Source organism: Oncorhynchus masou, chromosome 11 (genome assembly GCF_036934945.1).
Source record: "Oncorhynchus masou masou isolate Uvic2021 chromosome 11, UVic_Omas_1.1, whole genome shotgun sequence".
NCBI classification, from domain to species: domain Eukaryota; kingdom Metazoa; phylum Chordata; class Actinopteri; order Salmoniformes; family Salmonidae; genus Oncorhynchus; species Oncorhynchus masou.
In genome coordinates this window covers 39262967-39275993 of record NC_088222.1, presented here as the reverse complement: position 1 = coordinate 39275993, position 13027 = coordinate 39262967, and the positions used below count along the sequence as shown (strand labels likewise).

At 42.9% G+C, this 13027-nt stretch overlaps 1 protein-coding gene and 1 non-coding gene across 3 annotated transcripts; both read left to right on the top strand.

The window, feature by feature from the left end:
* Positions 1 to 7331: 7331 nt before the first annotated feature.
* On the top strand, positions 7332 to 11598 carry LOC135548668 (protein orai-2-like). 2 transcript variants are annotated; one of them, XM_064978500.1, is made up of 3 exons: positions 7332 to 7478; positions 8788 to 9023; positions 9303 to 11598. In XM_064978500.1, the coding sequence occupies exons 2-3, from the start codon at positions 8793 to 8795 to the stop codon at positions 9900 to 9902; spliced, it is 831 nt and encodes a 276-aa protein (XP_064834572.1). In that variant the 5' UTR covers positions 7332 to 7478; positions 8788 to 8792; the 3' UTR covers positions 9903 to 11598. The 2 variants fall into 2 exon arrangements, with proteins under 2 accessions (XP_064834572.1, XP_064834571.1); XM_064978499.1 differs by having other exon boundaries at positions 7337 to 7522.
* A 1049-nt stretch (positions 11599 to 12647) lies between these two features.
* LOC135548965 (Z30 small nucleolar RNA) lies at positions 12648 to 12742 on the top strand. Its single transcript, XR_010456916.1, has one exon. It is a non-coding gene; the product is annotated as a Z30 small nucleolar RNA (small nucleolar RNA).
* The last annotated feature ends 285 nt before the right edge of the window (positions 12743 to 13027 follow it).

The window sequence follows — 13027 nt, the reverse complement described above, 5'->3', positions numbered from 1 at the left end:
AACGGTGACAAACGGTGCCCACAAACTGTTATAGCCTACATAAAGCTGTCCCAACAGCAGTCCTAACACCTTACCACTGCTACACCTGGCCGTCAGCGGAGCCTCGTCTGGCAGCAAAACAGTCAATTCAGCTTAATTTACTGCCTTTAAAACAGCTGATGTGGCTAACTTGCTTAAACAAAGGTGGTTTCTACTAACAATTGAGATGTACAATTATGGCATAAGGGGACAACGAGCGGATAAGACATTAATGAGTGAGCTAGGACGGACATAGTCAACCATTTGTTCAGCACTTTGAAATGTATAGTGACAGAATTCAGAACAAGGGTCGCTCTTACAGTATTCTCCCTGTACACCAATTCAGAATCATAGGCTAATTAAAGGGGATATATAAGACAATGAAAGCTCTTACAATATTCGATGACTACATTTCTCTAAAACAGGCAATAGGCTACATGTGCACCACCAAGTCAGAACAGTAGGCTCAGTTATGAGGGGGAAAGGGACCAAATTATTAGGGTGAGTCACATTGGCTACTAACAGCTTACTACACAACATACACTTAGATTTACTACCCAAGGGGCTTGGATTTTTTATCTCTCCCTGTAGATTTTGCTTTGATGTAATGTCCCCATGAGTGACAGAATGCTGAGCCAATCACAGAGCAACTAGAGAACATTACCAACCCCTACGCTCCATATTGTCCGCTGGCTGCCCCACCACCACAGAAAGCACTAAACTAGGCTGAAACACCTGCATTTTGGAGCTGCCATACTCAAGAAAGCAAAAAAGAGACCTGTTTGAATGTGGCTTTATTAATTAACTCAATGATAAAAAAATATATATATATTTGCAAACTGATATGTGTCATGTTATTCATGTCAAAATAACATGCAAAACAGACAGCAAAAAAAGACGGGTCATCACTGGTGAAATTTAAGGATGAGGGTGGAGTCACTGCAGTGAATACGATAGTATTGACTAGAGATTTGGAGAGTAAAGTAGGAGAGGTTTTCTGCTGAAGTTCTTTGTGATGGAAGTTTGGTTGTGTATCAATGCTAAACAGTATGAGAAAGCGCTCAAACTCAAGCAGTTATGTAAACGTGTGGTTGATGGTAGCATGCCAGATCAAACTGGATAGCAGTGGATGAAGGGAGTTATTACATGAGTTCCGGAAATTGTTAACATGAAAGAAATAAAGGACCATTTGAAGGGAGGCTCTCTTATTGAGGCAAAGTGCCTCCAGATAACACAAGATGGGAAGGTGGATAGCTTGTCAGCACTACTAAAGTTTGAGGATCTGGTACTGCCAGAAAAGGTTAGGATTGGGTATATGAGTTACTATGTGTGAGCATATGTTCCAAAACCATTGTATTGCTATAACTGTTAAAGGTTTGGGCAAAGGCAAAAAGAGATGTGCGAAATGTAAGGGAGAACATGCATATGCCCAGCTGGGCCCTGGACACCATATGTGAATTGATTGCCCCCCCCCCCCCCCCCATCTATCTTCAGAGTTCGTACTGTTAGGTGACCTAAACTGGGACATGCTTAACACCCCGGCCGTACTACAATCTAAGCTAGATACCCTCAATCTCACACAAATTATCAAGGAACCTACCAGGTACAACCCTAAATCCGTAACCATGGGCACCCTCTTAGATATCATCCGGACCAACTTGCCCTCTAAATACACCTCTGCTGTCTTCAACCTCATTCCTTACGTGTGTAATGGGTCCGCGGTCAAACGACCACCCCTCATCACTGTTGAACGCTCCCTAAAACACTTCAGCGAGCAGGCCTTTCTAATCGACCTGGCCCGGGTATCCTGGAAGGATATTGACCTCATTCCGTCAGTAGAGGATGCCTGGTTTCTCATTTAAAGTACTTTTCTCATATCTTAAATAAGCATGCCCCATTCAAAAAATGTGGAACTAAGAACAGATATAGCCCTTGGTTCACCACAGACTTGACCTGCCCTTGACCAGCACAAAAGCATCCTGTGGCGTTCTGCATTAGCATCGAATAACCCCCGTGATATGCAACATTTCAGGGAAGTAAGGAATGAATATACTCAGTCAGTTAGGAAAGCTAAGGCTAGCTTTTTCAAACAGAAATTTGCATCCTATAGCACTATTTCCAAAAGGTTTTGGGACACTATAATTACCATAGAGAATAAGAGCACCTCCTCCCTGACACTGCACTGAGGATAGGAAACATTGTCACCACCGATAAATCTACGATAATCGATCATTTCAATAAGCATTTTTCTACGGCTGGCCATGCTTTCCACCTGGCTACCTCTACCCCGACCAACATGTCAGCACACCCTGCAGCAACTTGCCCAGCTCTCCCCCTGCCTCTCCTTCACCCAAATCCAGACAGCTGATGTTCTGAAAGAGCGGCAAAATCTGGATCCCTACAAATCAGCTGGGCTAGACAATCTGGACCCTCTCTTTCTAAAATTATCTCCCGAAATTGTTGCAACCTCTATTACTAGCCTATTCAATCTCTCTTTCGTATCGTCTGAGATCCTCAAAGATTGGAAAGCTGCTATGGTCATCCCCCTCTGCAAAGGGGGAGACACTCTAGACCCAAACTGTTATAGACCTATATCCATCCTGCCCTGCCTTTCTAAAATCTTCGAAAGCCAAGTTAATAAACAGATCACCGACCATTTCGAATCCCACCAATCTGGTTTCCAAGTTGGTCATGGGTGCACCTCAATCTAGGTCCTAAACGATATCATAACCGCCATCGATAAAAGACCTGGCCAAGGCTTTCGACTCTGTCAATCAGCGCATTCTTATCGGCAGACTCAATAGCCTTGGCTTCTCAAATGACTGCCTCACCTGGTTCACCAACTACTTCTCAGATATAGTTCAGTGTGTCAAATCGGAGGGCCTGTTGTCCAGACCTCTGACAGTCTCTATGGGGGTGCCACAAGGTTCAATTCTCGGGCAGACTCTTTTCTCTGTATATATCAATGATGTCGATCTTGCTGCTGGTGATCCACCTCTACATAGACGACACCATTCTGTTTACATCTGGCCCTTCTTTGGACACTGTGCTAACAAACCTCCAAACGAGCTTCAACGCCATACAACACTCCTTCCGTGACCTCCAACTGCTTTTAAATGCAAGTAAAACTAAATGCATGCTCTTCAACCGATTGCTGCCCGCACCCTCCCGCCCGACTAGCATCACTGCTCTGGATGTGGTCTATCACAGTGCCATCCGTTTTGTCACCAAAGCCCCATATACTACCCACCACTGCGACCTGTATGCTCTCGTTGGCTAGTCCTCACTAGATATTCGTCGCCAAACCCACTGGCTCCAGGTCATCTATAAGTCTATGCTAGGTAAAGCCTTGCCTTATCTCAGCTCACTGGGCACCATAGCACCGTAGCACGTGCTCCAGCAGGTATAAGCCAACACTTCCTTTGGCCGCCTTTCCTTCCAGTTCTCTGCTGGCAATGACTGGAACAAATTGCAAAAATCTTTGAAGCTGGAGTCTTATATCTCTCTCTCTAACTTTAAGCATCAGCTGTCAGAGCAGCTTACCGATCACTGTTCCTTTTACACAGCCAATCTGTAAATAGCCCACCCGACTACCTCATCCCCATATTGTTACTTATCCTCTTGCACCCCAGTATCGCTACTTGCACATCATCATCTGCACATCTATCACTCCAGTGTTAATGCTAAATTTGTATTATTTCGCCACAATTATTTCGCCTCTATTTATTGCCTTACCTCCCTACTCTTCTACATTTGCACACAATGTAGATCAATTTTTTATTGTGTTATTGACTGTACGTTTGTTTATGTGTAACTCTGTGTTGTTGTTTTTGTCGCACTTGTTTTGCTTTATCTTGTCCAGGTGGCAGTTCTAAATGAGAACTTGTTCTCAACTGGCCTACCTGTTTAAATAAAGGTGGAATTGTAAAAAATTATAAAAATATGGGGAATGTGGAGACAGGGTTCAGTTAAACTGCTGTAACGTTGGGGGTGCCCATAGTGTGGCATATGGGGGTTGTGCCATGATGAGAAGACAGGTGGAAGTGCAGCAGGTGCGGAGTGGGTGTAAAATCTCGTATGCAGAAGCAGTGAAGGTAGTTCACGCAGAAATGAGGGGGGCACCTAGAAAAGCATGTATTCTAGGGCCGGTCGGGATTCAGGTTGGGGGAGAACACAAGATTGGTAGTAGACATAAGGAAGGTTATTACATTTGTGACAGCAGCAATCATTTGCACAGAAAAAGAGAGTTCAAACAGTTTCTTGATGTGATATGTCTCCAGGAGACATGGTTTAACTCTACATTTTTTAATAGAAGGGTATGTTGCATTCTGTAGAGATAGAGGGGGGACTCGAGAGGCTAGAATTGATGGCCCTTGGGAATTTAGTAGGTCAAGATAGGAGATGGGTAATGTGGTGTGGGGATTTTGAATGCTCATAGTACGCTCTGGGGAGGGTTACAGACTGATGTAAAATTACATGTGTTGGAAGAACTACTGGATGAGAAAGGGCTTGTGAGTCTTAATGACGGCCGGGGAACCAAGATTGACCCAATAACTGGAAATGAATCTGCTCTGGATCTTACTCTGATCTCAAGTTAAATGCCCGGCGGATGTAGTTGGGAGGTATTGAAGGAATCTACAGAGGGTAGTGATCACTATCATATCATTTGTACTGTAGGAATGAGGGTGGAAGTTTCAGTAGGAAATGGATTGTGGAGATGGATATTTGGGAAAGCAGAGTGGGGTCAGTTTCGAGAGTTGAGTGAACAGGAGCTGTCTCAGGTCGATCGCAATTCAGATATAGAAACAGTGAATGATGGAGTAGAGGAGCATTAGTAGGGGCCACAAGGCAGGGGAGAAAGAGTAAACGCAGTTCCCTGGTGAACTGAGGAGTGTAGAGAAGCTGTGAAGTGTAGGAACAGGGCTTTCAGAATGTTGAAAAGGTCCAATAATTACCAGCACCTGATTCAGTATAAACAAGCACAAGCAGTATTAAGGAGGATCATTAGGACAGCTAAGAGGGAGTATTGGCACCGGTTCTGTGGAAACACAGGCAGGATCACTCCTGTGGTATGGGGGATTATTAAGAGGATGTGTGGGGTCAGAAGAGATTGGGATCTCCCTGTGCTGAAAAGTGGGGAGATAGTTGCAGTGAGAGATTCTGAGAAGGCAGCGATGTTAACCCAGGTATTTGTGAAGGTGCACAGCTCAACTAATCTGACAGAAGAGGGGCAGCGTGGGAGAGAGGGTCAGAGGAGATCCACCGGGGGTCGTGGATCAGAGAAAGATGGTCGGGGATACATTGAATGGCCCTTTTACTTTGGCTGAGATGAAGAGAGCATTAGCTAAAGCTGGGGTAGCATCTCCTCGGGAAGGATGAGATGTGTTACATCATGATGGCTCATCTCAGTGACACTGCAATGGGGAAAGTATTGGGCCTTTACAATAAGGTGTGGCAGGAACTGCCTGGAAGTTGGAAGCAGGCTGTCGTTGTGCCAATACGGAAACTAGGGAAAGACCCTAATAGTCCTTCAAGCTATAGTCTGATAGCGTTGACATCTCATGTATGTAAATTTATGGAAAGGATGATAACGGAAAGGCTGACTTACTTTCTGGAGAGGAGAGGACTAATTAAAATGGAGGACTCATTGCACTATCAACGCTGCAGGAGATGTAATACTTCCGGGGTGAACAGGGTGAAGTACAGGTTGTTCTGAAATCTCAAATGATCTGACTTGTACCGAAACTCTGTGTGATTTTAAATGCAGAAAAGGTTTGACATTTTTACATCTTAACGTTCGTAGTTTACTACTTAAAATGGATCATGTCAAGATCTTGGCCACAAATAATCTTCTTAGTGTCTCTGTTAAAGGTTACCTCCAGTCATAAACAATTAAACATTTTGGGAGAGATGCTGTTAAAGTTAAGACAAAAGCTAACCATGACATATTGGGTCAACCTACAAGGACATAAGGTTACACATCCTACGAAAAAGGTGCCTCTGTGGTTCTTTAGTCCCTCTGTGGTTCTTCCTGCTATCCCACCTTGGTTGCTCCCTTAGCCAGCGATAGATCTAGGGTTGCTAGAGAGGGTAAGAACTGTTGAGGAAGGAGTAGATTCAGTTGTAAGTGAACATTTAAGAACCCAATATAATGCTTTCTTGACAATGTCTGCGGTCCAAACACTTAAGACACACCCTATACCCTCAGCCCTCAAATTAAGTGGACACTTCTGATGATGTATCATGATGTCTTACAAGTATACACTTGCAAGGCAAGGGGCGAGAGAGGAAGGAATTATTTTTTCAATTGACCACCCTTGGCTGGAAATTCATCACCCGTTCATCCCGCAATGATTGTGTTTTCAGCCACTAGAAACTTGTGGGTGCTTTATGTGCGCTACAGTTAATTATGAGTGCATGTCTACTTATTAAATATCTCATGATTAATATTTATGGTGGCAGTGACAAAAATAGCAATGGATCATTTATGTTTACACAATGGAGTTGATGGCCATACTCTTGGCTGCAGAGTGGGTGGAGGTGGTGAGCCAGACAAGGTAGTCATCTGCTCTGACTACTGTGCAGCACTGATGAGCTGAAATTAATGTCTCAGAGCAGACAGAATGTATTTATTGTTTGAGGTTTTACAGTGCTTTTATAGGGTGAGACAGATGGGGGTATTTGTGATGTTCCTCTGTGCACCAGCTCATGTGGGAGTAGAGGGGAACAAGGAGGTGGATGTTATCGCCAAGCAGGCTCTTAAAAATCCTAAGGTTGAGATGGAATTGTCAATCAGTAAAGTAGAAGCCTTACCAGTTGATTAAAAAGGGGCTAGAAACAAATTAGATGAGTTGTGGAAGAGGAGGGAAAGGGAAGACGCCTGTAGAAAATTCAGGAAAAGGTGGGGGCAGGGAGGTCATCAGCCCGAGAGAAGGGATGAAAGCGTAATCACGAGGCTGAGACACACAAGACTCAATCGTATATTGAAATTGGTGGGGAAACATCAACTGGGAGGTGTGATCATTGTCAGCAGGAAATGGAGACAGAACGTGTTCCACTATTTCAGTGCCAGAAATATGAAAGGGAGAGATTGTTATTAGATTTGAGGAGTAATGGGGTTGAAGAGCCCAGATTAAGTGAACCACGGGGGAAATCTTCAAAGGGATGTACGATTTAATGATGTATTTCGTTTCCGTAGGGTGACGAGAATATTGTGTAGATTTTTTTTTAGACCTCCCCTGTCTCTGGTCCACCCTCCAATACAGCTGGTGTCAGTAATGCACCTTAGTTGGTTGCCAACCGCCAAAAAACATCCACGGAGGAAGTTTTTGTACTCTGCCCTGGATCACGTGACCAGAATGCTCCGGACTAAAATAACAGTGAGTGCGAAGGAAAGATTGTAGTCAACTCACTCACAGCAAGTATTTTAACCATCCTCTCATTCATCGAAGTTCGCTAAGGTTTGTGGATGAATTAATAGGTCAAAGGACGTCTTGGCAAAAAGGTAAAACTATATCAAGAATCGTGTAGCAGCCTACCGAGCTTGTTAATAACTTAGCCAACGCGATGCTAGCCAGAGTGCTAGGAAGTCACATCGTCAACATTTTATGAGTAACGTTAACGTTAGCCGTACTAGCAACACCGCGGAGCAGTTGGACGCGGGAATGACTGAAATAAACATTTTATGACATGGCTAGCTAGGTTGCACCTGTTATTTTTCCTGGTGGTTTATTTGCTACTTAGTTGATATTCCACGCACTGCTGATTCTAGCCAGAGCAAGGTTGAAGCTGTCTAGAAAGAAATAAAACAGTTGGCTAGCGTGAGCGCGATATATTAATTTGGTGGGTACTTAGCTTATAGATATTAACCCACTGGTTCTCAGCTATAAGCACCTCTTACCGGTGGAACCATGTGAACTACAATCCCGACGCTCTGCTGTAACGTTTAGAAAAGTCAATCATCGCGTTTGATATGGTTTTCAAAACATAACTTCCATATCGGCGAGAAAGCATCTTTCAAATAAAATATATATACTTACTGTAGCAGTTTTGCACAGATCCATACATCTGTGTGCCTCCAGCCAACGAACTACACTTCCTCCACAGTTACGTTTACACACAGGTGTTCGAGCAAGCTAACTGGCACAGGTGGTCGTCTGTCTTCGTGAACAAGTGCAGTAACATGGAACTATGTCTGTGTGGGAACAATACCCGTAATACAGGCTTCAGGAATGTCATGCACAAAATTAATTGTTCAGCTACAAATAATTTTACCAAGTTGTAAATGATTTACCTATCTACTAGACATCATGGTCGTATCAGGTTGAACTTTCCTGACAAGGATGTAGCCATATGACTAAAAAGAGAAGACGTTTTACTATGAGTTGTCTTAATCTCTAGTATATGTGTCAAACACAAGTTAAATTCTTAGCCAACATTGACAAGGATGTAAACCTGGTACTTTTTTTGTTGCTGCAGCTGGCATTAAGGCACAACCCATACTTTCAAGCACTCGCTGCTCAAGATTTTGTGTAGCTGGCAATAGCCATGTTTTTTTGGGCTTAACTATAGACGAGTGATGCAAACCAGTCATAAAACAATGGAATCCCAGCAAAGTGAGCAGTCTAGTTTTGGATATGTCTCAAGAATTCAGCCATAGTGTCTCAAGTGTATTGGACCATACTGTAAAATTGTCACACTGACAAACATGAACTCTAAATGTATTTTATTTTATTTCCTTTTATTAATGTTGCCATTCTTGTCTGCTAGTTGCCATGAGCAGTGAGCTGAATGTGCCCATGGGCTCCCCGGCCCCAGGGGGCTCAGAGCAGATGCCGGAGGGTGGAGGGATGGACTACAGGGACTGGGTGCGCCGCAGCTACCTGGAGCTGGTCACCTCCAATCACCACTCTGTACAGGCCCTGTCTTGGAGGAAGCTCTACCTGAGCCGGGCCAAGCTGAAAGCCTCCAGCCGCACCTCTGCCCTGCTCTCAGGCTTTGCTATGGTGAGTTACCCCACTATTTTCCAGGGATAATAATCCCTCAAGTTGTTTTCAAGATCAATTTCCCTGTCAGCCTGTACGTTGTATCACTAGAGACTGAGACATTTTTCAGATAAACCTCTTGAGAGAAAAAAAGCACACTCACTCCCAGGCTGCTATTAATAGCATGTGAACCAATCTGAAAAGTAGGCCGTTTTGACATTTATGCTAGTAGCTATCCCGCTCACTGTGGTGGTGAACTGTGATAATGATAATGGTGATGTTGTTGTTGTGCCATGCTAGGTGGCCATGGTGGAGGTCCAGCTGGAGATGCAGTACAACTACCCGCGTATGCTCCTCATCGCCTTTAGTGTGTGCACCACGGTGCTGGTGGCTGTACACTTATTTGCGTTGCTCATCAGCACCTGCATCCTTCCGCACGTGGAGGCGGTCAGCAACATCCACAACCTCAACTCGGTCAGTGAGTCACCTCACGAGCGCATGCACCACTACATTGAGTTGGCCTGGGGCTTCTCCACCGCCCTGGGCATCCTGCTCTTCCTGGCTGAGGTGGTGCTGCTCTGCTGGATCAAGTTCCTGCCCGTGGACTCTGGTGCTGCCAACCAGGTGGCTGTGGCGGCCGCCGAACTGGCACTATCTAAGGTGAACTGTAGTGGCCCCGCTGTGCCGTCCGCCGCTCCGCCAGGGCACAGCGGCTGGCAGGCGGCCTTGGCCTCCACCATCATCATGGTGCCGGTGGGGGTGATCTTTGTGGTATTCACCATCCACTTCTACCGCTCTCTGGTGAGCCACAAGACAGAGCGCCACCACCAGGAGATTGAGGAACTGCACAAGATTAAGGTGCAGCTGGATGGGTGCGAGAGAGGCCTACAGGCAGTGTGAGCTCTTTAGCTCCTCTTTCTTTCTTTCTCTTCTGTCCACTCTCAATGGTATTGAGAAGCACCACAATTCCACTGAAGTAAGTGGGAGGATTAAGGATTTTGCCCACGCTACTAATTTATTGAGGTCAAAGGTTAGAGTATGTTTGTTTTGGAAAATAGTATCTTGTCTCTGAGAGAAGTAAGATCTGATGTATTGAGGCAAATTAAAAGATGACTTATATTCTAATGTCTTGAGGGCAATTTTGTTAGTTGTTCATTTGTGCCATCTCTCCACAATTCATAAAGGAAGTGGTGAAAATCAAAATAAGATGTCAAACTTCACTGCGTGCTTGTTCTCAGAAGGCAATGTTATTGTGGTCATACCAGGCTATGATTTACATAGATCATGGCAGTAAGCAGACACAGAAGCTGGTGGAAAAAAACACTCCATTGACTTTTTGAAGTTGTTCATGTTGCACCAAACAGTGTAATGTTTTTCAGTAGGTGACAGGAATAGGAGCACACACATGCTGTGTGTAGACATGCTTTGGGGGGTATGTTCATTTAATCTGCATTATAATCCATATTTTATATAGAACTCCCTCCCAAGCCTATAAACTGTCCTTTGGTTCATAGGCTACTCTGGTGTCAAAGATAGTGAATAGCTACGGTGCCTCGACGTTAAGACTTGTAATCTCCTCATATTAGTGAAGGACTGCTTATTTATTTTAAGTTACTGTTAATTATTGTTAAAATAAGAGATACTACCTGCTCACACAGCAAATTAATATTGAAGTTACAATGTATATGCTCACCAAAGTATAGTTTAGTGAACTTCCATTGGCTTATATAACAAAACAGTATTAACATTGACAAATAATAGAATGACTACATGAAATTCATATCCACTGTTATGCATTATATTTCTTTATGACAAAACATGTTTTATGTGCCAAAAATGGTGAGGTAATTCCTCCTGTTCTATTCAAAACAACATTGCCATGTTAATACTTGTCTGAACATGTTTACAATAGTATTATTGCAGCAGAGAGGATGCTTACTGTATGATAAGTAACCAGTGTCAAATGTCATTGGCACCATTACTTTTTATGGAAGTGTGTCGGCTATGATTTAAAATGAAGAGGGTTACTGAATATATCACTGATGCAATGAACCAGGCACGATGATCATAACTCAATGCTTATTGAATACTTTAATTCTTAACGCTTTATTGTTGTGTTTGAGTGGTGAGCTATGAATGAGGAATGTAAATACAGTCAATGGTGCCAGTTCTCTTGAATAAATATTTTTTTCTATGCTTAAAAAAGTAAACATTCCAAACAAAGATTGTTCTGACCAAGAATCTCCTTTCTTTCAATGTGGTGGAAAAAGACGAAAGTGCACTTGTAGTTTAGTTCGAAAGTTAGTGTTAATACTAGAATGTCACATTGTTTTCTTCTTCAGGTCATAATTAATTGTTGTAAATGTCCCCTCTGCAAAAAGTTTATTTGACCAAACAAAATGATTATATGTTGATGGGAAAACAATGCTGTCAATTTGTTAAAACCTGACTTATTTTGCATTTAACAACAAATGGGGTATTGTGGTACATTTACTGCTTTATGTGCACTATGTAGTCTATTAAAGGTTCTGTGGAATAGCATGTCTTTTCATATCTTGTTAATGAATGTTAAATAAAGACTCGTCTTATTTTGTTATTTCCATGCCTTACTCTGCGTACTCGTGTCTATCTTGTGAAGACCGAGGTCGTGTTACCCTGCTAAGACGTTGCATGCATCAACCAATGGTTCCGTGCCACGTCATCGACAGTGCCATTGGGCGCCAGGTTGCTGTAACATTTGGTTAGTTTATACGTAAAATACTTATCCGGCATTGTAAGAGCTGACACACGCCAGCAACGTTTGAGCAGAGGAACACAACCAAAGTATACCAAAGATATTCAGATGATCCCATTCCCATATCCTTCAAGTTAAGGCAGGCCGTGCCCCATCTAATTTGGCAATCTTCCCTTTCATAAAATAAATGTTTCTGATTAGCTGCGAACATTCCACCTTGTTAATTCCAGAATTACTGATAATGCTCCAGACGGCTTGGATGTATTAATGAGAATCAGACTATTTTATTGTCTGGCTTCTCTCTGTAATGTGCATCAATTGAAAAGCCTATCGTTCCACGTCTCAGGAGGGCCAGATGCTACACACCTGCGATATATAGAAACAGCCAAATTGCTATTCTGATGATGCGCTACACCAAAGATGCGACCATAGTGATTCTGGTTGTCCAATCCTGTCCCTGGTTCGTTCAATTACACAACATTTACAGCTGTGTAATCATTACACTAATTTGACATGTAATTATTGTCCCAAGTGATAGCCAATAGAACACCCCAAGCACACACTATCCAATCAAGTTAGTTTACTTAAAAGGATGGCTCACACAACTTCACTTTATGCATTCTCTTATTATAGAAGGGAAAAAGCACCAAACCACTACATCTTCGAGTTGATTACAATGCCTCTAAGTCTTTGATAAATTGAAGAGGATGAGCCTAAACCGGTATGTGTGTTAATATAAAAAAAAAAAACTTTTGTTCACTACCAGTAGTTCTTACTTCAATGGTTAGATCTTGTAAAACGCGTTTAGAAACTGGCTTGATTTCTTTTGGAGTGATGTTTAAGTTCCTTGTTTTTAACCTAATGAGTACCAACCAAATGGTGTATATAGTATGGTCTTCTGACATTTTTGCAGCTATGATGAAATTAAGAATTTCCTGACTTGGTATTGACACTCAAGGGTGTTGTTGACCAAGGAGTGATTGATTTTAATCTTCTCTCTGAGCTGTTGTATCCAAATGAGCTGTTTTGACTTTCTGCAAATACCCAAATGTTTAATGGCTAGTTTAATCACATCCTATTGAGTTATTCACTTGTTTTCTATTTATTAAAATCACAGGGGGCTTTTCAGGACTTAACCAGTTCACCAGTAACTTGGCAACTGACGGTATGTAGCCCACAAACTGGGTCCTTAGGCTGTGTTCACACTGGTAGGCCTATTTTTCTCAGTTATTGGTCTCTGAAAAACGTATTGGTCAAAAGGCCAGTACGTCAAGAAATATCCATGATTGTG

What these genes read in the sequence shown, in the direction of transcription:
- LOC135548668 (XM_064978500.1), top strand. Translation starts at nt 8,793, where the DNA reads ATGAGCAGTGAGCTGAATGTGCCCATGGGCTCCCCGGCCCCAGGGGGC. An exon ending in TGCTCTCAGGCTTTGCTATG is followed by an intron (nt 9,024 to 9,302) that starts GTGAGTTACCCC and finishes GTGCCATGCTAG; the next exon opens with GTGGCCATGGTGGAGGTCCA.